This window comes from Apteryx mantelli, chromosome 35 (genome assembly GCF_036417845.1).
Source record: "Apteryx mantelli isolate bAptMan1 chromosome 35, bAptMan1.hap1, whole genome shotgun sequence".
Lineage (NCBI taxonomy): Eukaryota > Metazoa > Chordata > Aves > Apterygiformes > Apterygidae > Apteryx > Apteryx mantelli.
The window spans coordinates 966,264-988,235 of record NC_090012.1 but is presented as its reverse complement, the minus strand read 5'-3'; the positions used below and the strand labels follow the sequence as shown (position 1 = coordinate 988,235).

General features: G+C 69.2%; 5 protein-coding genes across 6 annotated transcripts; 3 read left to right on the top strand and 2 right to left on the bottom strand.

Annotated features, from left to right (window-relative positions):
- Window positions 1-94: 94 nt before the first annotated feature.
- On the bottom strand, window positions 95-5,356 carry COQ8B (coenzyme Q8B). The gene is made up of 15 exons (XM_067314499.1): window positions 5,184-5,356; window positions 4,830-4,949; window positions 4,181-4,297; window positions 4,036-4,102; window positions 3,852-3,929; window positions 3,594-3,716; window positions 3,417-3,502; window positions 2,860-3,000; window positions 2,677-2,758; window positions 2,452-2,545; window positions 2,201-2,342; window positions 1,913-2,020; window positions 1,194-1,259; window positions 1,034-1,120; window positions 95-961 (listed from the first exon to the last, which is right to left on the bottom strand). The coding sequence occupies exons 1-15, from the start codon at window positions 5,199-5,201 to the stop codon at window positions 671-673; spliced, it is 1,620 nt and encodes a 539-aa protein (XP_067170600.1). The 5' UTR covers window positions 5,202-5,356; the 3' UTR covers window positions 95-670.
- Window positions 5,357-6,205: 849 nt separating this feature from the next.
- Window positions 6,206-7,980, bottom strand: ACTMAP (actin maturation protease). Of its 2 annotated transcripts, XM_067314495.1 has the most exons (6): window positions 7,855-7,980; window positions 7,535-7,603; window positions 7,333-7,457; window positions 7,086-7,215; window positions 6,927-6,997; window positions 6,206-6,834 (listed from the first exon to the last, which is right to left on the bottom strand). In XM_067314495.1, exons 3-6 carry the CDS (start codon window positions 7,433-7,435, stop codon window positions 6,506-6,508), a joined length of 633 nt encoding a protein of 210 aa, XP_067170596.1. In that variant the 5' UTR covers window positions 7,436-7,457; window positions 7,535-7,603; window positions 7,855-7,980; the 3' UTR covers window positions 6,206-6,505. The 2 variants fall into 2 exon arrangements, with proteins under 2 accessions (XP_067170596.1, XP_067170595.1); XM_067314494.1 differs by lacking the exon at window positions 7,535-7,603 and having other exon boundaries at window positions 7,855-7,931.
- Window positions 7,981-8,498: 518 nt separating this feature from the next.
- SNRPA (small nuclear ribonucleoprotein polypeptide A) lies at window positions 8,499-11,384 on the top strand. Its single transcript, XM_067314426.1, has 7 exons — window positions 8,499-8,562; window positions 9,259-9,353; window positions 9,599-9,771; window positions 9,865-10,041; window positions 10,148-10,288; window positions 10,580-10,668; window positions 10,758-11,384. Exons 2-7 carry the CDS (start codon window positions 9,281-9,283, stop codon window positions 10,915-10,917), a joined length of 813 nt encoding a protein of 270 aa, XP_067170527.1. The 5' UTR covers window positions 8,499-8,562; window positions 9,259-9,280; the 3' UTR covers window positions 10,918-11,384.
- A 164-nt stretch (window positions 11,385-11,548) lies between these two features.
- MIA (MIA SH3 domain containing) lies at window positions 11,549-12,454 on the top strand. The gene is made up of 4 exons (XM_067314425.1): window positions 11,549-11,842; window positions 11,919-12,052; window positions 12,140-12,250; window positions 12,344-12,454. Exons 1-4 carry the CDS (start codon window positions 11,731-11,733, stop codon window positions 12,377-12,379), a joined length of 393 nt encoding a protein of 130 aa, XP_067170526.1. The 5' UTR covers window positions 11,549-11,730; the 3' UTR covers window positions 12,380-12,454.
- A 131-nt stretch (window positions 12,455-12,585) lies between these two features.
- RAB4B (RAB4B, member RAS oncogene family) lies at window positions 12,586-21,793 on the top strand. Its single transcript, XM_067314507.1, has 8 exons — window positions 12,586-13,109; window positions 16,691-16,771; window positions 17,968-18,082; window positions 18,655-18,717; window positions 18,847-19,001; window positions 19,384-19,479; window positions 19,709-19,861; window positions 20,021-21,793. The coding sequence occupies exons 1-7, from the start codon at window positions 13,094-13,096 to the stop codon at window positions 19,822-19,824; spliced, it is 642 nt and encodes a 213-aa protein (XP_067170608.1). The 5' UTR covers window positions 12,586-13,093; the 3' UTR covers window positions 19,825-19,861; window positions 20,021-21,793.
- The last annotated feature ends 179 nt before the right edge of the window (window positions 21,794-21,972 follow it).

Genomic DNA, 21,972 nt, shown 5'->3' with positions numbered 1-21,972 from the left:
ACCTACCTGCCCCAAGCACAGACACCCACCCCAAAACAGACCCCCCCAACTGAACGAGACCCCATAAAACCACCCCAAAAAAACAGGCTCCAGGGTCACCCCGGCTGGGCCACAAACTGCTCCAGCTTGGGGAAAATCCACCGTCTTTATTGCCCATGGCGGGAGGAGGGAGACCCCGCACGGGGCCGGGGCTGAGAGCGGCGTCACGGGGCCAGCCCGGAGGCCGGCGGTGCGCGGGGGGATCGGGGAGACCTCAGTCCTGCTCCGAGGGTCCGGGGGGGATCTGGGGAGATCCCAGTCCTGCTCCAAGGGTCCGGGGGGGATGCGGGGAGACACCAGTCCTGTTCTGAGGGTCCGGGGAGATGGCAGTCCTGCTCCAAGGGTCCAGGGGGGATGCGGGGAGATCCTGGTCCTGCTCCGAGGGTCCAGGGGGGATGCGGGGAGACGCCAGTCCTGTTCTGAGGGTCCGGGGGGGATGCGGGGAGACGCCAGTCCTGCTCCAAGGGTCCAGGGGGGATGCGGGGAGATCCCGGTCCTGCTCCGAGGGTTCAGGGGGGATCTGGGGAGATCCCGGTCCTGCTCCGAGGGTCCGTGGGGGGATACGGGGAGATGCCGGTCCTGCTCCGAGGGTCCGGGGGGGATGTGGGGAGACCCCGATCCCCACACCGAGCTAGGGCCCCGGCGGCGGCGGCGGCGCCCAGTACCGCGCGTAGAGCTCCTCGAACATGTCGCGGCAAGGCACGCGTGCCCGGAGCCGGGCGCACACCAGGAAGGATCCGGCCATTTTGCGGTGCAGCGAGTAGCTCTCCTCCGGGGGCGGCGCGAGGCGGTGCCGCAGCATCACCGGCACCAGGGCCTGGATGCGGCGCGTGGTGCTCTGCGCCCCGAAGTCGAAGGGCCCCGCCGCGGAGAAGGCCTCGCCCAGGATCATCACGGCGTCCACGTGCGCCGCCTCGAAGGCCTGCCGGGGCGGGAGCCGTGAGCGCCGGCACCGTCCCGGAGCCCCGTCCTCCACCCCGAGCGCCTGCCTCACCTTGGTCTCGAAGCCCGTCAGGAACTTCAGGTCCTTGGATTTGCGGAGCACCTTGTCCCGGTCCCCGTCGGCCGCGGCCCTCACCACCTGCGGGAGGAGGGCTGAGAGGAGCCGGGCGGGAAGGGATCCGGGCGTCCGGCCGGGCGAGCGCGGCCCCTACCTCGATGTAGTGATCCGTGAACTCTTTGTCGAAGGAGCGGCTGGCGCCGAAGTCGAGCAGGGTCACCTGGAAGGCAGCAGGGACGGAGAGACGGATGCTCAAGACGGACGCGCGCCCCCCGCGCTCGGCTCCCCTCCGAGGGCTGCCGCCGCCGCATCCTGACCCACCCTGCAGAGCAGCGCCTTCCCGGCGAGCGGAGCCCATCTGGGATTCGTCCCCGCGGCCAGGGGATGCTCCGCTTGGGACGCAGCGGGGAGAGGGGGATGCAGAGGGAGCGGAGACCCCGGATCCCGGCCACGCGAGCGGGATGCAGAGGGAGCGGAGACCCCGGATCCCGGCCACGCGAGCGGGATGCAGAGGGAGCGGAGACCCCGGATCCCGGCCACGCGAGCGGGATGCAGAGGGAGCGGAGACCCCGGATCCCGGCCACGCAAGCAGGATGCAGAGGGAGCGGAGACCCCGGATCCCGGCCACGCGAGCGGGATGCAGAGGGAGCGGAGACCCCGGATCCCGGCCACGCGAGCGGGATCCAGAGGGAGCGGAGACCCCGGGTCCCGGCCATGCAAGCAGGATCCAGAGGGAGCGGAGACCCTGGGTCCCGGCCACGCGAGCCGCGACCCGCCGGCGCGGCAGGAAATTCGGAAGGCGGAAGAGCTGGGCTGCGCCCGCTCCGCATGGCCCCGGCCGACCCTCGCCCCGGGAACGGGGAGCCGCCTCACTCTGTGCTTCCCGGCGTCGTAGAAGAAGTTGGCCCAGTTGGGATCCGTCTGCATGAAGCGGAACTCAAAGAGCTCCCGGAGGCAGAGGCGCAGGATGTTGGAGCAGATCTGGGGGGGGGGGAAAGCGAGGCAAGGGGGTTATTCCGGAGCAGAGAGGAGCAGGGCTGGCTCCAGGCACGTCCCAAACCCGTGGGAGGGACGCGGCGGTGCCTCGCTCCCCCCCTCGGCACGAGGTGAGGGCAGCTTTCGGCACCCCGCTGCCAGAATCCAGGCTCCGGGACCACTCGCCTCGTCTCGGACGTCCTGGCTGAGCTCCAGGCACCGATCCAGCGGGACGCCGCTCACCAGCTCCATGGAGAGCACCCGATCCGCGGTGAGCTCGTCGATGACGCGCGGCACCGCGAAGAAGGGGTCGTCGCGCAGCAGCCGCCTGGGGGCACCGGGGAGGCGCCGGTGGGGGTGGCAGGGCGGGGGGGTGGCCGCGACCGAGCCCCCCCCCTCTCCTCCCCTCCCCTCCCCGGCCCCCGCCGCGGCGGTACCTGAACGTCCGGGCGCAGCCGGCTTCCCGGCGGTAGTCGCATTCCCACTCCAGCTCCTTCTGCAGGACCTGCAGCGTGTTGTCGGCGAAGAGGCCTCGGGGAGGCGCGAGGATTTAGGGGGGGGGTGCAGCGGCCCCCTCCCACCCCCCCCCCCAGAGCAGGCGGGTGGTGTGGGGCACCCCCAGCCCCCGGGAAGGTTCCTTCTCCCAGGGATTCGGAGCTCACCTTCCGGCAGCGCCATGCTCATCTTGAGCAGCGAGAGCAGGTTGTCCACGTCGCTGCGGATGCTCCGGGCGATGCCAGGGTACTGCGGGGACGCGGAGCTCGGGAAGGGGTGGACATGGGGATCGCGGGGCCGGGAAGGATCCTGGCTCCCCCCTCCCAAACCCTTCGCCCCCCGCGGCTCACCTGGATCTTCACGGCCACCTCGGTGCCGTCCCGCAGCACGCCGAGGTGCACCTGCCCGATGGAGGCGGCCGCGAAGGGCCTCTCCTCGAAGGCCGACATCTTCTCCCGCCAGGCGGGTCCCAGCTCCTCCGCCAGCACTTGCTGTGGAGCAGGGAGCAGGCGGCACGTGAGCCAGGACACACACACGCGTGTGCCGGGACGCTCGGGCCGCCGCAACCCTGCGCCAAGAAAATGCGAGGCGACGCAAGAAAACGCGAGGCGACGCAAGAAAACGCGAGGCGACGCAAGAAAACGCGAGGCGACGCAAGAAAACGCGAGGCGACGCAAGAAAACGCGAGGCGACGCAAGAAAACGCGAGGCGACGCAAGAAAACGCCTTCCTGCCCCGGTCCAGGGGAAGGCGACCGTTTGGCAGCGCGTTTGACACGAATCCGAGGCTCTCGGGCCGAAAGGGACAAGCAGCCCCGAGGCAAAACATCCTCCAGGCGCCACGGCGAGGCCGGGAAGCGCCGGGAGCCGGGACGGCGCCCGCTCGGCGCAGGGCACGGAGCTACTCACGCTCGTCTGCCAGCTCGGCATGAAGTCGGCGCTCTGCCGCACGCGCTCGAAGATCCTCTGCAGCTGGGGGCTGAGGAAGCTGCTGTCTGCGGGGAGAGGGCGCGTGCCGGAGCCAGGAGCCGGTTGTGGCACCGGAGCCGCTCCGACGGCGGCGGCTGCTCCGGGGGGGTACCCTACCTTGGATGCTCAGCATCTGGCCCAGCTTCAGTGCGGCGCCACGCACCCGGCAGAGCGTGTCCACGATGCGCTCGGCGTTGGCTTCCGATAGGAAGGGGCTGGAGCCCAGCAGGGAGCCGGCGGCTGGGCGAGGGGAGCCGGCGTGAGCCCCCGCGGGGCGGGATGGGACGGGATGGGATGGGGGGGCGCCCCCCTACGCAGAGCCCCCCCCGTCTCCGCCTCCCTTTCCGGACGCCGCCTCCCCGCTCCGGTACTCACGCCTGGGCCGTCGCTCCCGGCTCAGCGAGGTCCGCGCCGCCTCCGCCAGTGCCCCCAGGCCCAGCCCCACAGCCAGCCCTGGGGACAGACAGCGGAAGGGATGGACGGACAGAGGGAGGGAGCCGTTCCCCCCCACCACCCGCCCCCACATTCCCCCCCGTCCCCGTCCCCACGGCCCCCGTACCTCCGAAGCTGGCCAGGCGGCCGAGGCGCGAGGCCGGCACCGTCCGCTGCCGGGCCCTGTCGCTGAGCTGCGGCGGGGGGGCGCGGGGCCGGCGGGGGGGCGCGGGGTTGGCGGGGGGGTGCGGCCCCCCCGGCCCGCTCCCCACCTTCTGCTCCTCGGCGCCCGCCTTCTGCCGGGCTTCCCGGGCCCGTCGGACGTCTTCGGCCGCCAGCGCTCGGAGCGCCGCGTCCCGGTGCAGGGGGCGTGCGGGAGGCGCCGGGAGCTGGGCGGGGAGGGCAAGGCTGGGCTGAGACCCCCCCCCGCGGCCACCCGCCCCACGGGGACCCTGAGGGGATGGGGCAGGGTCGGGCACGGGAACGGGGGGGTCAAGGGGTGTCTCTATGGGGGGAACCAGGGGGTCAAAGGGTCCCTGTTGGGGGGGTCAGTGGTCAAAGGGCTGCAACCTGGGGATGGGGGGAACCAGGGGGTCAAAGGGTCTCTGCCCAGGGGGGTCAGAGGTCAAAGGGTCCCTGTCGGGGGGGATCAGAGGTTGAGGGTCAGAGGGTCTCTACCTGGGGGGGGGGATCAGGACTAGGGTCAATGGGTCACTGCCCAGGGGGGTCAGAGGTCAAAAGGTCCCTGAGGGGAGGAGGGGGTCAAAGGACTCTGCTTAAAGGGGTCAAAGAGCCTCATCCCGAGGGGGGGAGGGGAGGGAAACAGGGGGTCAAATGGGCTCAGTGAGGGGGGGGTCAGCGCTCGGGGTCAGTCAGTGCTCGGGGTCAGGGGCGGGGTCAGAGGTCAGGGGTCAGACTCACCCTCTCGCTGCCCGCGGGGTTGCAGGGAGACGCGGGGGGGGTCCGGGGCCGGCCCAGGGGGGGCCGCAGCGGCGCCGCCCCCCCCGCGGCCCCCCGCAGCACCGGCCACACGGCAGCCACCTGCGGGACGGGTCAGAGGTCACGGCCCCGCGTGCAGGGCAGGGTCAAGGGTCACCGGGCCGCCCCGCGGCCGGCGGCGGGGGGAGGGTTAAAGGTCACCGCTCATCCACCCCGTTAGGTCGCGGCCCAGCGACCCTGCAGGGCCCCGCGGGTCAAAGGTCGCGTCGCGGCCCGGCCCCCAACCGGCGGCGGGGTCAAAGGGCCCCGCGGCCGCCGGGCCCCGCTCGCGCTCACCCCGCTCCTCCGCGCCATCGCGCCGCTTCCGGGCCACGCGGCCCCGCCCCCGCCGGCAGCCAATCAGGGCCTCGCCTGCCTGCCGCCGGGGCGGCCAATGAGGGAGGAGGGAAGGGGAGGCCCCGCCCCGTGCCGGGAGGGCGGGGGAGGTGCAGGAGCGCGCATGCGCCGGAGGCGGCGGGGCGGGCACGAGCGCGCACCCCGCCCCATTGCACCCCACACCCTGTGCACCCGGGCCCCATTGCACATGGGACCTATTGCACCCCACACCCATTGCACCCTGTGCCCCATTGCACATGGGACCCATTGCACCCTGTGCCCCACTGCACCCAGGCCCCGTTGCACCCTACACCCTGTGCACCCCCAGGGATCCACTGCATCCCCGGCCCCATTGCACCCCACGCTCTGTGCACCCCACACCTATGCAGCCCAGGGACCCATTGCACCCTGCACCTCGCACACCCAGGGACCCACCAAACCCTGCACCCACGCGGCCCGGGACTCCGTCGCACCCCCGGCCCTAATGCACCCATTGCACCCTGCAACCCGTCTACTTGGCTCCCAGGGGTGCCCCGCCCCCTGCTCACCAAGCCCCGCCCCTGCCCAGTGAGCTCCACCCCCTGCTCACCAAGCCCTGCCCTTCCCCAGTGAGCCCCACCCCCTGCCCACAAGCCCCACCCCAGGGCAGTGCAGAGGAGCAGCCACCCCAACCCCCCCCCCCCCAGATCTCCCCCCTAGGCCCATTCCCAGCTGGAATCCCTGGGGGAGGGTGGGGGAAGGACCCAGGCATTCGGGCCCCACCCCCAGGCCACCCCACCCCTGCCTCAGTTTCCCCCCAGCCAGTGACAGGGCCACGGAGGGGACCCAGGCGTCCGGGCCATGCCCCCCTTCTCCCCCCCCCCACAGCGGCCCGGAGCAACCCGTCCGTGGACGGAAGGGGCTCGGGGACAGGGCGGCCCGGAGGTCCCCAGTGTGGGGCAGGAGCCGTCCCTGCACGGCGCAGCGGGAGCCGACACCGCCAGCAGGTTCCCAAACGTTCGCCTTTAATCGCGTGCGCAGCTGGGGCGAAGCAGCGTGCGCAAACCCGGCACCGGCTCGGCCCTTCTCCACGCCCGTTAGCGGCGTGTCCCGGCGGCGAGCGGCACGGCGAAGCCTTGGCGGCAAGTGGGGGAGGCGGGGACGGCCCAAAAGCGCCCGGCCACCCCCTGCAGCGGGGCGCGCGGCGGGGTCGGGGCGTCTTCTCTTGCCGCATCCATCCAGTGCCCGCTCTGGGGCGAGCGATGCGGCGTGGAGCAGAGCCGGGACGAGGCCCCGCGTTGCAGCTACACGCCGGGGGCCGGGGGGTGCAGCAGGACGGCCTTGCCGCAGAGCCCCGCACGCACGCCGCCCGCCGGCACCACGTAGACCCTGCCGTCGCCCGCCCGGCGCGGGCTGAAGTCCGTGAGCTGCGCGTTGCTCTCGTGCAGCCGCCCGTAGCCCCAGAGCTGCACGCGGCGGCTCTTGCCCTGCTGCGCCAGCAGGAAGAGCTCGGCCACCTCCTCATCCGGCGGCGGCCGCAGCGGCCCTGGCCCCGGGTGGAAGAGCCCGGGGATCTCGGCGTCCTCACGGCAGCCGGGGCCCAGCGCCGCGCTCCTCAGGCCCAGCAGCGTGCCTGGGGCGGGGGGGGACGCGCTCAGCTCCGCCGTGGGGCAGCCGGGGGCTCCCCGTCGCCGTCTCCCCCCCTCCCCGGAGGCGCGGACGTACCTGAGACCACAGCCCAGTGGGCCTTGTGGCCCTGGCGGCAGCAGGGCTCGTGGTTGCTGTCCTCGTCGTAGCTGCGGCGGGCGTTAAGGGGCGCAACGGGGCGGCGGGGAGGGGGCCGGTGGGTGGATTGGGGGGGGGCACGTGGCTGCAGGAGGATACGGCACGAGCAGGGGCCGGCCGGCGGCCAGGTGCCGCAGGATCCGGGGCCGGTTGTCGCCCTCCAGGCCCCCCGAAAGCAGCTCCGCGCGGCACGGGAACAGCTCCTGGGCCAGCGTGGCCATGTCAGCCGCTGCGGGAGGTGTGGGGGGGGACGACATGGAGCGGGCAGGGAAATCCCGGTGTCCCTCGGCACCGGAGCTCGGAGTGGTCCCCCCATTACCCCTCCCAACCCGCCGGCCCCCCTCACCTGAGAACATCTCGCCCTGGGCGGTGAAGGCCCGGTCCCGCGCCGCCCGCACGATCTGCTCCAGGGAGACGCTCCGCGAGGGCTCCAGCAGCGCCCCGGCCATCCACAGGGCCACCAGCCCGCACCTGGGGGGGGGGGCAGAGGGGGCCGTGGGTCGCCGGGACCCCCCGGTCCCCCTCCGTCCCCCCGTCCCGGCACTTACTGGGGACCCTCCTGGATGAGGGACGGCACCGGGCGGTGGAAGAGGAGCCACTTCAGGTGGCCGCTGAAGCTGGGGGGAGGCAGCGGCTCAGAGGGACCCTGGTGACCTGCGTGTGGAGGGGGGGGACACGGCCCACGCGGGGTCCACGCCCCCCCCCACACGCACTGGGGCAGGGACCCGGGACCCCTCGCCGGGCCGCCACCGGGGGGACACGGCCCCGGGTCCGGGCCGCCACGGGGCTCCCACGGGGCAGAGGCCGCGCCGGGACCCCCCCCCCCCGCCCCGGTTCCCCCCGGTTCCCCCCGGGCCCCGGCGCCCACCTCTCCCGGCGCCGCCGCAGCAGCTCCCGGAGGCCGCCCCCGTCGCGGTCCGCCGGCCCCGCCCGCTCCAGCGCCTCCCGCAGGAACCGGCCCGGGGGCGGCCCCGGCGCGGGGGGGGGCGGCGGCGGCGGCGGCGGGGGGGGCGGGGCACACCGGGCGGGGGCGGGGCCTGGCGGCAGCGCCGCCCCGGCCCCGACCAGGGCCATCCCCTAGGCGAAGGTCAAAGGGCGCCCGTGCCGGAGGCGAGAGGTCATGGCGGGGGGGGGGGTCAGGGATCAGAGGTCAGGCCGCGGGGCGGGAGCAACCCCCGCTGCGCGCGCACGTGCCCCCGGACCGATCCCTTCGCGCGTGCTTCCGGCCTCTGCTACGCCCCTTCCGGGCCACGTGACAGAACTGACCAATAGCGTTGGGCCCCGCCGGCTCCGCTCGACCAATCGCGCAGGTGGTGGGCGTGGCCTTAAGGCCGCTCCGGTGGGAGGGGCTCCTCACCCCGGAGGGCCGGGCATTCATCAGGCGGCTCGCCCTGATTGGCCGCCTCCAGCCCGGCGACGGGCTTCTCATTGGCCGCCCTGCCAGCGCCTGCCGCGTTCTGATTGGCCGCCCTCGCTATTGGCGGGCGAGAGCGAGGCGGGCGCGCTGCCATTGGCGGGCGGCGAGCAGGGCCTGGCGGCAGCGGCGGCGGCGGCAGCAGCGCGCTCGGGGCCATCGGTGAGGGGCGGGGGCGGCGGGCGGTGGCGGCGGTGGCGGGGCGGCAGGTTCCCCCCCCCGCCGCCACCGGGGTGTGTGTGCGCGTGAGGGGGGGGGTCCGATACCCCAAACCCCTCTCACGAGTGTCTCCACATCCGGGTCCTTCCCTCCCACCCTCCTCGACCTTTGAGGTGGGGAAGGACCCGGATGTTCCCCCCCCCCCCCGTGGGAGGGGAAGGACCCGGATGTAGTGACCCTCGGGTGTGGGGGGGCATTAACCCCTTCCTCCCCGGGGGGGGGGTGTCTGGGACCCCCCTGCCGGGGGGGGGGTTACCCATCCCTGGAGCTATTTCCTCTCTTAGCCCTTAATCTGGGGGGTTCTGGGGTCTTCCCCCCTCCCCCCGGGGGGACTTCTGCCCTTTCCTGAGGTTGTTTCTTCCTCCAGCTCCCTGGGTCTGGGGCTTCTGGGGTCTTTCCTCCCCCTTGCAGGTCCCTGCAGGGCTCCAGGGTCGGGACGCGTCCCATTAGCCCTGTGGGCTCCCCCCACGCCAGGAGGGTTCAGAGGGGGTGACCCTCTTGTTTCTGCCCCCCCCCCCCCCAAATCCTGCAGCTCCGGGTCCCCGGGGCAGAGCCTCCCACTGCCTGTGGGGGCGCGACTGGGACCCGCTGTCCCCCCGTGCTGCCCCCAGCGCTCTCCAGCCTGGTCTCTCCCCGCAGATCCAGGTGTCGCGCCTTCGGCATGGCCGTCCAGGACGCACGCCCCAACCACACGATCTACATCAACAACCTCAACGAGAAGATCAAGAAGGATGGTGAGGGGCAGCCTGAGCAGGCACAAAGGGAACGCGGGAGGGATGAGGGGATCCTGCCTTCATCCAGGCCTTAGGGTGGTCGTGGAGATTGGCTTTTCTCAGACAAACCAAAGAAAAAGTTAAGTTGTTCGGCTGCAGAGGAAAACAGCCCGTTTCTCTCCTGGGGGAACCCTGCTCTTAGCATGCAGCAGCTGCTCGTTCTCCTCACTGCTCAACGTGCTTCAGACTCGAACTTTCTCTCCTAGAGCTGAAGAAGTCCCTTTACGCCATCTTCTCCCAGTTTGGCCAGATCCTGGACATCCTGGTGTCCCGGAGCCTGAAGATGCGGGGTCAGGCCTTCGTCATCTTCAAGGAGATCAGCAGCGCCACCAACGCCCTGCGCTCCATGCAGGGCTTCCCCTTCTACGACAAGCCCATGGTGAGCCCTGCCCGTGCGCGCCGTGCTGCCGGGAGCTGGCTCCCTGGGCCCGCAGGGCCCCCTGACGCCTTTTCCTCTGCTTTCCCTCCCCAGAGGATTCAGTACGCCAAGACGGACTCGGACATCATCGCCAAGATGAAGGGAACCTTTGTGGAACGCGACCGCAAGCGGGAGAAGAGGAAGCCCAAAGGCCAAGAAACTCCCGCAGCCAAGAAAGCGATTGCTGGGGCTGCCGCTCCGGTCGCGTCCGCAGTCCAGGGGGCCGTTCCCGTGAGTCTGCCGCCCGGAGCTGCCGCCGGGACGGATCCGAGTGCCAGGGCCTTGCTCGGGGCGGGTGTCGGGGGGTCGGGGCGTTGAGCTCGCCTCTCTCCCGCAGGGAATGCCGCCGATGAACCAGGCTCCCCGCATGATGCACCACATGCCTGGCCAGCCGCCCTACATGCCGCCGCCAGGCATGATCCCGCCGCCCGGCATGGCTCCCGGCGGGATCCCTCCCGGGGCTATGCCCCCCCAGCAGGTGACGCACGGGCGGGCGCCCCCGACGCGGGCGGCGAGCGCGGGGCCGGACTTACCGCGGCAGCCCAGTGCGGGCGCTGGGAGCGCAGCTGCGCGCGGGCCGAGGCCCCCAACGGGGAGAGAGGCAAACGCACCAGCCCCAAACCGCGCGGGGCAGCTCTGTCGCGGGAAAGGGGCAGGGAACGGGACTCGGGGGCCTTCCCTGGGCTCCGCTGGGAGCGCCGCGGGATGCCGGGAGGCGCCCGGCTTCCCCCGCGGAGCCCCTCCGGGCTGACCCCGGCTCTCTCGGCAGCTCTCGGAGAACCCGCCCAACCACATCCTCTTCCTCACCAACCTGCCCGAGGAGACCAACGAGCTGATGCTCTCGATGCTGTTCAACCAGTGAGTGCGGGCTGGGGGCGCCGGGGGCGCGCGGGGAGGCGCCGCGGGGGTGGCCGGGGCCCCGCTCACCGCCGTGTCCCCCCCGCCAGGTTCCCCGGGTTCAAGGAGGTGCGCCTGGTGCCGGGCAGACACGATATCGCCTTCGTGGAGTTCGATAACGAGGTGCAGGCGGGAGCCGCCCGCGACGCCCTGCAAGGCTTCAAGATCACCCAGAACAACGCCATGAAGATCTCCTTCGCCAAGAAGTGATCCGGCAGGCGCCGAGCTCCCAGGACTGCTCCCCCCCCAGCCCTGCCTCTCCGTCCCCAGCCAGCCCCCGCTCCGGGGCTCGCTCGCTTGTTGTTTTTCCCCCCCCTCCCCAGAAGGTAAGTCTGTCCCCGAGGCTGGCCGAGTCTTTGCCCCCAGCCCCTCTCCTTCCCCCGCGGCGCCCCGGGGTCGAATGGAGCCGGACCTCCGCCTGCCGCATCCACCGCGCTGCCGGGCGGGTAAGTGACGCCGTCTCGCCACAGAGCCTCGCACCGCGGCGGCCCCGCAGCGCCCGGCGCCTCCGGCTCGGCCATGGGGCCGCGGTTGGTACCGGGGGGAGGAGGGCGGCAGCGGGGAAGGGCGACGGCACGACCGAACCTGTCCGCAAAGCATTGTACCCAGAGTCTGTTCCGCAGACATTGCACCTGGAGCTTTCTGTTCTGGAATAAAACCCTTGTCTGTTTTTCAAAGGGCTCCCAGAGCTGTTTCTTTGCCGCGCGGGGTTTGGGGCGGCAGCACTTCGTTCCGGGGGGGAGAGGAGCGGCAGCACTTCGTTCCGGGGGGGAGAGGAGCGGTCTTGGCCTCGCCGCGTTTCTGCCGAGCCCCGAGTCGTGGAGCTGCCCGCTCCGGTCTGGAATCGGACGGGGCGGAGGCGAGGGGGCCGCCGTGGCGCGATCCCTTCCCCGTCCGGCTGCGGGTGCCCCCCTTCCCGCCGGCGCCCGCCTGGGACAAAGGCCCCAGTGTGCGCCGGAGGCGAGAGAAGGGGCCGCCTTGTTCCCGCCCGCTTCCCCGTCCCCTCGTCTCCCGCACGCCACGATGGCAGCGGCGCTCCGGGCCGCCCTGCTCTGCGTCCTGCTGGCGCCCGGCGCGGCCAGGCAGCGCGACAGCCTGGCCGAGAGGAAGGCCTGCGCCGACGAGGAGTGCAGCTGTGAGTGCCGGGGCCGGGGCTGGGGCCAGGGGGCCCGGCGGAGCCCCGGCGCCGACCCCACCGCCGCTTCCCGCAGACCCCATCTCCGTGGCCGTGGCCGTGTCGGATTACGTGGCCCCCGACTGCCGCTTCATCCACTTCCAGCGGGGCCAGGTGGTCTACGTCTTCTCCAAGCTGCGGGGCCGGGGCAAGCTCTTCTGGAGCGGCAGCGTGAGTTATCCCGGGGGGGCGCGGGGCCGGGCCGGAGGAGGGGGCCGTCGCCGCCCTGCCCCAACGCCGTCCCTCGCCCCCGCGCAGGTCCAAGGCGACTACTACAGCGAGCAGCCGGCCCGCCTGGGCTACTTCCCCAGCAGCGCCGTGCGGGAGACCCGCACCCTGCGGCGGGCGGCGGTGGAGCTGGACACCGACGTGAGTGCCGGGGAGAGGCGGCAGGGGCCCAGGCGTCCGGGGCGCGGGGGGGGGGGTCTCTTTTTCACCTTGTTCTGCTCTCTTCCCTTCCAGGAATGGGATTTCTACTGCCACCGCAGCCGGCGCTGAGCCCGGCCCTGCGGCCTCCTCGGGGCCCCGCACGGGGCTGCTCCCCCCTCTCCCGAATAAACCCTGCTGGCAGCACCCGCGTGGGGCGCGTGCGGGATGGGGGACGGGGCCGGCCATGGGGCTGGGGGGGGCCCCCGGGGGCAAAGTAGGGGGCCGGGGGGAGCTGGACAGGACTGTGTCCCCCTTACAGCTGCCCCTGCCCCCTTGCAACTGCCCCCACCTTGTGCCCTTGCCCCCCTGCAACTGCCCCCACCTCATGCAACTGCCCCCCTGCAACTGCCCCTACCCCCACCTCGTGCAACTACCCCTCTGCAACTGCCCCTGCCCCCCTATAACTGCCCCCACCTCATGCAACTACCCCCCTACAATTGCCTCTGCCCCCACCTCGTGCAAATACCCCCCTCCAACTGCCCCTACCCCCTATAACTGCCCCCACCTCGTGCAACTACCCCCCTCCAACTGCCCCAGGCACCGCTGAACCCGCCAACCCCAACCCAGCGGCCTGGCCCCGCCCCTAGCTCCGCCTCGCTCTCTGGTTGGCTCCGCCTCGCCCCTGGCGCCTCGCTCGCGCAGGCGCGCAGGACCCGGAAGCGGCTCGCCTGGGCGCCGCCATATTGGCGGGTGCTGGGCGCCGCCATATTGTGCCCGCTCCCTTCCGCACGGCCCGGAGGCGGCAGGAGGAGGCGGCAAGAGGCGGCGGCGGCGGCGCCAGCCATGTCCGAGACCTACGGTGGGTCGGGGAGGGAGGGCCCGGCCGGGGCGGCTGCGGCTCGGGGCGGGGGGTGTCTGTGGGGCGTGAGGGGCCCGGTGGGCCCTGGGGGGGCCCCTCTGTGGGGCGGGGGCCCTGTGTGGGATTTGGGCCCTATAGGGAGCCTGTGGGGGTCCTGTATAGGGTATAGGAGCCTGTGTGAGATGGGGGCCCTATAGGGAGCCTATGGGGCTCTATGTGGGGTCTGTGGGGCTCTGTCCGGGGCCCCGTGTAGGATATAGGGCTGCGTATAGGATGGGGGGGGGGCTGGGGACTCTATAGGGAGCCTGTGGGGCTCGGGGTGTGGGGGTGTGGGGTCTGTGGGGCCCTGTGTGGGATGGGGACCCTATAGGGAGCATGTGGACCCCTGTATAGGATATAGGGGCCTGGGTGGGGCCCTGTGTGGGATGGGGACCCTATAGGGAGCCTATGGGACTCGATGTGGGGTGGGGGGGATCTGTGGGGCTCTCTGTGGGGCCCTGTGTAAGGATATAGGGGCCTGGGTGGGGCCCTGTGTGGGATGGGGACCCTATAGGGAGCCTATGGGACTCGATGTGGGGTGGGGGGGAATCCGTGGGGCTCTCTGTGGGGCCCTGTGTAAGGATATAGGGCTCTATGTTTGTTGGGGGCGGGGGGTGATGCAGCCCTATAGGAAGCCTATGGGGCTCTGTGTGTGTAGGGCGAGGGAGCCCGTATGGGATGGGGGTCCGTGGGGCTCTATGTGGGGTGTAGGGCAAGGGCATGGGGGGGAGCCTATAGGGCCGGGGGGGGGGCATACGGGGCCCTGTGTGAGCCCCTCTGGGTGGTGTGGGGCACGTGGGGTGGCCTGGAGCAGGCTCGCCGTGGGGCTGGCGGGTTCCTCCCCCCCCACCCCGCTCATACGGGCCCCGTGGGGCCGGAGCGGGGCAGGTAAGGTGCCGACCGGGGCTTTGCCGGGCGCTTTCCGCCCCGTCCTCCTCCCCGCCGGCCGCTGACGTCGCACGAGACGGAGACCCGACGGCGAAGCCGGTGCCCCCGAATCCTCCCCGGGCAGAAGAGGGTGGGGGAGCCACCGCGCCGCCGGCATGCGGACGTGGGGCGCTGCCCTTGGCGAGCGGCCGGCGGCGCGGGCGAGAGCGCGTGCCCCTCGCCGGGCAGGGGCGGAAAGCCGCGTCCTGCTTGGGACCGGCTTCGGGGCAGTTCCACCTGGCATCGGCCGCTTAATGATTAAAGGAGGTGAAAGCGGATGCGTGTGCGTGCGTGCGAGAGGCCGGGCTGGGGAGAGGGGAGCGGGGAGCAGGGGGTTTTATTTCAGCAGCGCGGAGAGCTTCCCATTCCCGCACCGGCACGTGCCCTAATCGAGGAGCGCTTCTGCAGGGCCATCTGCTTGCCCGCAGGCCACCCAGCACGGCATGCCGTGTCCCCCCCCCCCGTGCTGGAGCAAGGCTCAGGGAAAGCGGGAGGCGTCCGGCTGCGCTCTCCTTCAGCTTTGCGAGTTCCCGGCTTCGGCTCCCGCAGGCCCGGTTTGTTCCGGGCGAGGGGATGAAGCGCCTCGCGGCTTGCCGAGCCCGCGGTGATTTGCCTTGCGGTTTGCGCCGGGCTGGGGGGCTGCGTTCGAGCCGTGCTCCCGGCCGGGGGTGTTTTGAGCAAGAGGGACCTCGGAAGGGAGCTGCGTCTCGGAGCCCGCAGCCCGGCCCGGACGTGGCTCCGCGTGGGCGAACACGACCTGCGCCTATCGCTTGGTCCCTTCTGCCTCCGCCGGGTTAATTAAGGCAGCTGTGAAGGGCGATCGCGCCCACGCGGCGCCTTTTCCCGGGCGCTGAGGCAGCTGGCCTGCAGGTGCATCCTCCTCCCCGTTAACTTTTACTAGTCCGGCCGCCTCCAGCGCTATGGGCAGGGCAAAATAACGGGGGAGACCCGGCCCCCGGCGCCGGCTGCGTTAGGGCAGCCCTTACGCAAAACGTTCTTGCGGCTTTTAGCAGTGGGTATTTCCCGCATAACTCGGAGAAAGTCTTTTCTTTTGGGCTTTTTTTCCCCCCCCCGCTGCGCGTCTCCAAGCGCTTTGCATATCCGCAGCTTTCCCCTGCGTAGCTAGTGCCTGTGCTTGTACTGAGGGTGTTTACTGACGCAGCTGGGAATAAACCGCTCCGAAAGCGCGGTCGGTAAAGGGGCCGTCGGGGAAGCAGGGGCAGGGGAAAGACGAGCGCCTGCCCGGCGTCCCCGCTCCAGCCCGCGGGCTCGTTTCCCGAGCTGCGCCCACGCTCATCTCCGACGCGCGGCCCCGCTGGCGGATGAGCGGGTGAGGCTGGCGTTCCCTGCGCCGTTCTCCCCTCTCGCCGGGCGGGAACGCTCCCTGGCCAAAGCGGGCTCCAAAACGTTTTCCTAGCGAGCGCAACCGGGAAGGAACCGAGCGTCTCGCGAAGACGGCGGCGTTTGCTGGCGGGACTCTTCTCCCCCAGGACGCGCTGACTGTTTTGGGAGGCTCTGCCAGCTGCGCGGGGCTGGCCCAGCCCCTGCGAGACTGCAGCGAGCTTTCCTGGAAAATCCTGTGGAATAAACTTAGCCTTATCTCCTGATAACGGCGGGATAACAAGCCCCGGGGAGCTGCCTTCGGGTGCTGGGATCCAGCCGCAGCTCGGTCAGGAGCAGTGTTTACTGGCGGTGGTTTATGTTCCTGCACGGGGCTTGTCGCATGCTCCTGCTGCGTGTTCTTATCGGGGAGGGGAGGAAAGGGAGCTGGCGGAAGCGCAGAGGGAAAGCCGGGGAGAGCAGCTTTCCCTGGACTCGGGGAAGGTTTATTAAAGCCTGAAGGACTGGAGGAGTCCGTGAGCGGTGTCGACCCCGCCGGCGCGTGGAGGGCAAGCTGCCGCCTTGTGCTTCCTGGTGCCTGCAGCCTTCTCCCGTCTCGCGCTCAGCAGTGGCAGGGAGGCAAGGCCTCCTCCCTAAAGGAAAAAAAAAAAGCTAGGAAAGGGCACTTAACTCCGACCGCCTCGCCGATCCCATTCACCCCGCAGCGCCTCGGTCAGCGGGGGGATGACGAACCTCGGTGGAGGGAGCAGCGCCTTCGCCTTTCCTCCAGGGACAGGGGCGGTTTACGGGAAGCGCCTGCAGCTCCGGGCTGTGCCGCTGCCCATCCCTTTCCCGGGAGGCAACATCCCGAGCGCACGGGATTCGGAGGGTTTAAGTGCCTGGGCCTTTTTGCTTAATGCTTTCGTTTGGCGTCGAAGCCAAGGCTAAAAACCCTCCTCGGGGATCCCCGGGAGACGCAGCGAGCTGGGAGAAGCGTTCGGGAGCAGGCGGAGCCGCGCCGAGCCGGCGGCGAGCGCCAGCGCGGGGGCATCTCCGCGAGGGAGCGGGGGGAGATGCGCGGAAACGGAGCAGCTTGGCCAAGGTCAGCGCTGGAGCTCGGCGCGGAGGCGCGCGGCGCCTTTGTTTCTCTCTGCGGGGGCCGTTTAGGAAACAAAAGATGCCTCTGCTTCGCTAGGCTTATTCGCCACAAAGTTCGGGTTTTCTCAGCCGCTTCCCCATCCCGCTGGCTTGCGTGTGCGTGTGTGTTAAAAACGTGGTTGTTCTCTCCTCTCCAGATTTCCTCTTCAAGTTCCTTGTGATAGGAAGTGCTGGAACCGGGAAGTCCTGCCTCCTCCATCAGTTCATAGAAAATAAATGTAAGTCGCTCTCTCTTGAACATCGCTCACGTGCACGTTGTCTCTCCTGGCTGGATTTGTCTTTCGGACTACTGAAAAACTCCGCTGAAATATTTCTCTCTAGAACCTTGTGCCAGAGGAAAGAAATACTGTTCCATAGCCTCAAACCTTCGTTGCCAGGCCCGGCGACGGAAACGCTCTTTTATGTCTTGATGTGTTAATAGAGCTTTGCCACGAACCTCTGGAGCTTCAGTATTGTCCCTTGAAAACTTGCTTCCCTTTTTCCCATGGGGTAGAGGAAGGCTTTGAGCCTGCCTACCTGGAAGTGAAATGCCAAGAACCCCTCCTACGCGGTGGCTTTCGGACTTAATTTCACATGTGCTGGCAGGGCCCTTGCTTCCTCTCTTCTGCCAGTTACAAAATCATGTTGTAATGAACTTCCTACGTCGGTGAATAATCGTGGCAGCTTAGGCAAATTGTGCCGGAGTGCAAAAGTGTTTGCCCCGAGGAACCGAAATCGCGAGCAGACGGCGAGTGTGCCTCCGCCGGGGGCATCGCCGCTGCCGCCCGGGTTTGGCAGAGCAGGTTCCCGCTAGCGGCCGGGCGGTCGCCGGCGTTAATTCCCGCACGGCTGCGGCGCTCGCCTGGCGTTGGAGATGCTTCGCCGCCGCGGGTGCGACTTGCGTGGCGCCGGAAGCAATTCGGGGGCTTTGCGCTGCGTGCAAAACCTTTGCAGCTTCCTCGCCGCGAGGTCGTGGCTTCCTTTTCTAAATACCCCGCGGTTTCGGGGCACTGTTGCTTCTGGCGGAGCCCGGTGAGGTTGCGGTAGGGGAGAGGGAAGGGGAAGGCCGGTGCCGAGGGGCGCAGGTGGGCGGCTGCGGGTGGGGATGGGGGACAGCGGGAGGGCTGAGCTGGCCGGGGGCGGCAAGGCTGTCGTAGGGAAAGGAAATCTGCTTTGTGCCTCTCGAGCTGGTGTTCTCTAGCCTGGAGATATACATTTATTTTCCCTTTGTTTTTTTTGCCCCTTTGTCTGCTCTGAATGAAATAATCTGAGATAGCTGCAGCCCCAGAAATGGCGATCTCGTGCGTCGGAGCTTTAATGACTCGAAGCCGAGGCGGTGGGGAGAAGCGCTGCTTTTTTCTTTTTCTTTTTTTTTTTTTTGCCCGTTTCTAACGCATCAAGCCCGGTCTCTGCAAGCCGCCTCTTTGTTCTGCAGTCAAACAGGACTCGAACCACACGATTGGCGTGGAGTTCGGCTCCAAGGTCGTTAACGTGGGAGGCAAGACAGTGAAGCTGCAGATCTGGGACACAGCTGGGCAAGAAAGGTTCAGGTATAAGAAGATGTTTTCTCTTAATGAACAGTGGTATCGGAGCCTATGGATTAGCTTTGAAATCACGCATAAGCCCTTGTCTTGTCCAGAGTCCTTCAGGCTTCTTTTTTCCCCTCCTTTAAGCCCTTTCCAAAGTGGGTGAGACACAGATGCCTTTGGAAATGCAGCTGCCTTGGCTGCAGCGTGCAGTATGCGAAATGCTGGGAAGCATCAGAACTCGCCCAGCGTCTCGGCTAGCGATTGCTTTTGGCCTTAAAAACCAGTACCAGCGCCTTGCCCGAGATGAGAGCCCCGAGAGCACGGCTTCCCCGGATTCGGGGCCGGCGCCCCAGCTGGGAGCAGCCTCCGCGGAGGTGGGAAGCGGGTGGGTCCCGTTAGCTCTTCCTCGCTTCCCGTTGCTTTCCTGACTCTCTCCGGCGGCGCGGCCTGGGAAGGAGGGTTGTCTGTAGCGCTGCCGCCCCCTTCCCCGCACCCCAGCCCCCCCCCGAGCCCCGAGGAACAGGGCTGAGGGGGGAAACGCAGGCTCCCCCGGATGTGCCACCGCTCCCCTTCCGTCTTCTCTCCCTGCTTAGGTCGGTAACCAGAAGCTACTACCGCGGAGCAGCTGGGGCGCTGCTCGTGTATGACATTACCAGGTGGGTGGCAGCTCCCAGGTGCCCCATTTCCCTCCCCGTCTCCCCCCCTCCAGCCGAGGGGCTGCGGGGAGCTTGGGAAGAACGCCGGGAAGAACAGCGCTCAGCACGCCCCTCTGCCCCCCGTTGCAGCCGGGAGACCTACAACGCGCTGACCAACTGGCTCACGGACGCGCGCACTCTCGCCAGCCCCAACATCGTCATCATCCTCTGCGGGAACAAGAAGGACCTGGACGCTGACCGGGAGGTGACATTCCTGGAGGCCTCGCGCTTCGCCCAGGAGAACGGTGAGGGGCGGGCAGCGAGGAGGAGCGCGCCCCTCGGCCGGGTTGGGGGGCCGTGGGGGCATCCCGAGGTGCCGCCAGCGTCCTGGGGACAGGCAGGGGCTCCGGCGTGCTCCCGCGGGGCGTCCCCGGGCCTGGAGAGCTTCCCCTCTCGGAGCTGCGCGGGCGCAGGGCTGTGGGCGCGTTCGCATGTTGCTGCGCGATCCCGGATTTTGGTGGGAGCGAGGCGATCAGATCCAGGGAAGCGGGAAGAACCGTGCTGCTTTCAGGCTCCGGTGCGGGGCTTGTCTTGCGCTTTGCCCCTCGGTGGAGCGACTGCGCTCCTGGGCGGCAGTTCACCGCCGGTAATCGCTGTTGAACTAACCAGCGTGTCTCACTGCCTCAGAACTCATGTTCCTGGAGACCAGCGCCCTGACGGGAGAGAACGTAGAAGAAGCTTTCTTAAAATGCGCAAGGACCATATTAAACAAAATTGAGTCAGGTATGGCCCTGGGCTCTTTGGCTTGGGTTTTCAAGGGCTGGGAGGAGGGAGAGGCGTCTAACAGCGGTGAGGTTTGAATCCAAGCACGGGGATTCCCTCACTTCGCCTCCTGTGTTTTCCATCAAAAACTTTGTGTCCTCGAAACCGGGAAGTGAGGTGCATTCCTGGGGAAGGCCCTTGTGCCGCAGGGAAAGGCCCCCGCGGAGTGACTCTCCTTCCCCCGGCACAGGAGAGCTTGACCCGGAGAGGATGGGCTCAGGGATCCAGTACGGAGACGCCTCCTTGCGCCAGCTGAGGCAGCCGCGGGGAGCTCAGGTGCAGACCAAGCAGCAGTGCAGTTGCTAGAGGCCGGCTTGGGCACGGCCAGGAATCTGTATGCAAGGTGAGACGGACGGCCGCGACGCGCCCGGGGGGAGCCGCCGCGCTGCGAGGGGCGGCCTCGGCGCCGGGCTGGCTGCTCCCGCGCCCGCCGGAGGCGGAAGCCTCCTCGCTCCCGCTCGGCATCCGCGAAAGCCCGTTTCTCCTCTTCTCTCCCCGCCAGGACCATGTGCCTCGCTCGCCGAGTCCCCTGCTTCCCAAGGAGCCCCTTGCCCCTCTCCTCCGTACCATCGGCCCCTCCTCATCCGAGAAGCCCTGGGACTCTTGAGTTTACCTCCGTGGCAAACGCCTTGTTTGATTGTATTTGACCAAGGTGGCTTCTGTCAAACACTCCTCGCCTGCTGTTCGCCCGTCCCTCGTGGTGTGAGGCCGGTACGCCCCTGCCCTCGGCCGCGACGCTCCGCTCGCCGGCCGGCTCCTCCGCCCGCCGCTCCGGGTGGTGACGCTCTCCGTGCCGATGCGAGGATGCGGCGCGCCGGGCTGGGCTGGGCGGGTGGGCACCTTCGCGGCGGTGTTTGTTTCCGTGGGTTGTGCGCTGTCCCCCCCGAGTAGGTTGGGTTTTGGTTCGCTTGTTTAAAAAAAGAAATCTCCCCTGAGACGCTACTGCGGGGCGACGGTAGCGTTTTGGGGGGCGCCTGGATGAAGGGGGAGCCCCCGCCGCCGTGGCAGCAGAGGGGCCGGGTCCCCCGCGGCGGCTCGGCTCGGCTCGAAGCGCCTCGCAGCCGAGAGTTGTGCCTGCGCAGCCCCTGGGTTTTGCCTTTTTTTTTTTTTTTTTTTTTTTTTTGTGTTCTTCGGTTTGAATTTCCACCCCCCTCCCCACCCCCGCCCTGATCGGAGAAGGCGTTTTTTAGGAAACGGTGCAAACACTCCACCTCCGCCCTGAGTTCGGAGGAGCGGAGACCCCTCGCTCGGACGTGGGCGACTCTCTGCCTGTGCTGCCTGTCCGGGCTGCTCCCGCTCGCCCTGGCGCCGTGTCCCTGGCAGGGAGAGCCGCTCCTCTGCTCGTTCCTCCTCTGCCGCAGCCGGCTGGCCCCTTCCGCCTCCGGGTGCGTTCGGCGGGCTGAAAAGCCGCTCGCGGCTGTCTCCGCTTACGCGAGCTCGTCCGGCCTTGGCACCGCGCTCCGCGTAGGATGTCTCACGGGCGGCAGGCGGCGCGGCGGTGAATTCCAGCCCGGCTGGCGAGCGGCGGCCCCGACGCCGGCTTCGGGGCGCCGGGACGGAGGAGCAGCTCAGGCAGGGGGGTCCCCACGGGGAAGCGACTTTCCCCAGGGCCAGGCTCTGCCGCCCTCCTCCCGCGTTTCAGGGCAGCGTCTCTGCCGTCAGCTCCGTCTGCCCGGAGCGAGGTCCCTCCGTTGCCGATCCGTATCCGCCGGCGGGGTGCAGCCGAGCGCCCCGCTCCCGTCCACGGGTGCTCGCGAGCAGGGGTGCCCCGGCTGTGGGGCGGCGTGCGGGAGCCTCCGTGCTGGCACGGCCGCAAGAGCCTCCGGCCGGGCCCTTCACCTCCAGTCGGGCCACGCTGTGAGTTTTAAACCCTCCTTGTTTTAAAAATATCTCCAACCGAGCAGGGAGGGGGGGGAAAAAATCCACCTTTCCCTGCCCAGCTGCCCGGGAGCGTGTGCATCTCTGCCCTTCGGCAGGGAGAGGCGGGGGTGGGTTTTGCTTTCTTTCTGCTTCTGTTTGTGTTATTTATTGCACTCGCGTTGGGGGGGGAGCGTCCGCGGCCCCCGAGCTGGTTTGCATGCGCCGGTCGGCAGGAGGAGGGGGGAGAGGCGGTCGGACCCGACGCGGTTTCTGATTTAGCCCAGGTTCGTTTTCTTCTCTTTGAAACGGGGAGAAAAAAAGAAGAGAGGAAAAAAAAAAAAAAAAAAAGCACGATTCCCTCCACCTTCAGGCTGTGAAAATGTGACTCTCATACATAAAGTATTAATGTTTTCCAGTGTGCGGCTCCCGCTGCTTCTTTGTGCCTGGCGGAGGGGCGCAGACACCCGCTGCGGGGCTGGGGGCCCCCCCGGCGCGTGGGAGCCCCGGATCGCCCCCGTCGGGGGGTGGGTTAGAGCCGGGGGAGGTCCGGGAGCCTCCCGGCTTCCTGCGCCGAGAGCCGGGGTGGGGGGCGAC

Bases quoted from the DNA above. Each gene is read 5' to 3' on its own strand.
- MIA (XM_067314425.1), top strand. From the start codon at position 11,731: ATGGCAGCGGCGCTCCGGGCCGCCCTGCTCTGCGTCCTGCTGGCGCCC. The intron at 11,843-11,918 runs GTGAGTGCCGGG...CGCTTCCCGCAG, and splicing joins CGCCGACGAGGAGTGCAGCT to ACCCCATCTCCGTGGCCGTG. The intron at 12,251-12,343 runs GTGAGTGCCGGG...CTTCCCTTCCAG, and splicing joins CGGTGGAGCTGGACACCGAC to GAATGGGATTTCTACTGCCA.
- RAB4B (XM_067314507.1), top strand. The intron at 18,083-18,654 runs GTATAAGAAGAT...CTCCCTGCTTAG, and splicing joins GCTGGGCAAGAAAGGTTCAG to GTCGGTAACCAGAAGCTACT. The intron at 19,480-19,708 runs GTATGGCCCTGG...CCCCCGGCACAG, and splicing joins ATTAAACAAAATTGAGTCAG to GAGAGCTTGACCCGGAGAGG.
- ACTMAP (XM_067314495.1), bottom strand. From the start codon at position 7,435: ATGGCCGGGGCGCTGCTGGAGCCCTCGCGGAGCGTCTCCCTGGAGCAG. The intron at 6,998-7,085 runs GTATCCTCCTGC...CGCCCGCCGCAG, and splicing joins GGCCGGCCCCTGCTCGTGCC to CTACGACGAGGACAGCAACC. The intron at 6,835-6,926 runs GTACGTCCGCGC...CCCCCGCCCCAG, and splicing joins CCACTGGGCTGTGGTCTCAG to GCACGCTGCTGGGCCTGAGG.
- COQ8B (XM_067314499.1), bottom strand. The intron at 4,298-4,829 runs GTGAGTCTGACC...CTCCCCGCCCAG, and splicing joins ACCCCGCGGGCAGCGAGAGG to CTCCCGGCGCCTCCCGCACG. The intron at 1,260-1,912 runs GTGAGGCGGCTC...GCTGCCTTCCAG, and splicing joins ACGACGCCGGGAAGCACAGA to GTGACCCTGCTCGACTTCGG.
- SNRPA (XM_067314426.1), top strand. From the start codon at position 9,281: ATGGCCGTCCAGGACGCACGCCCCAACCACACGATCTACATCAACAAC. The intron at 9,354-9,598 runs GTGAGGGGCAGC...TTTCTCTCCTAG, and splicing joins CGAGAAGATCAAGAAGGATG to AGCTGAAGAAGTCCCTTTAC. The intron at 10,289-10,579 runs GTGACGCACGGG...CTCTCTCGGCAG, and splicing joins GGGCTATGCCCCCCCAGCAG to CTCTCGGAGAACCCGCCCAA.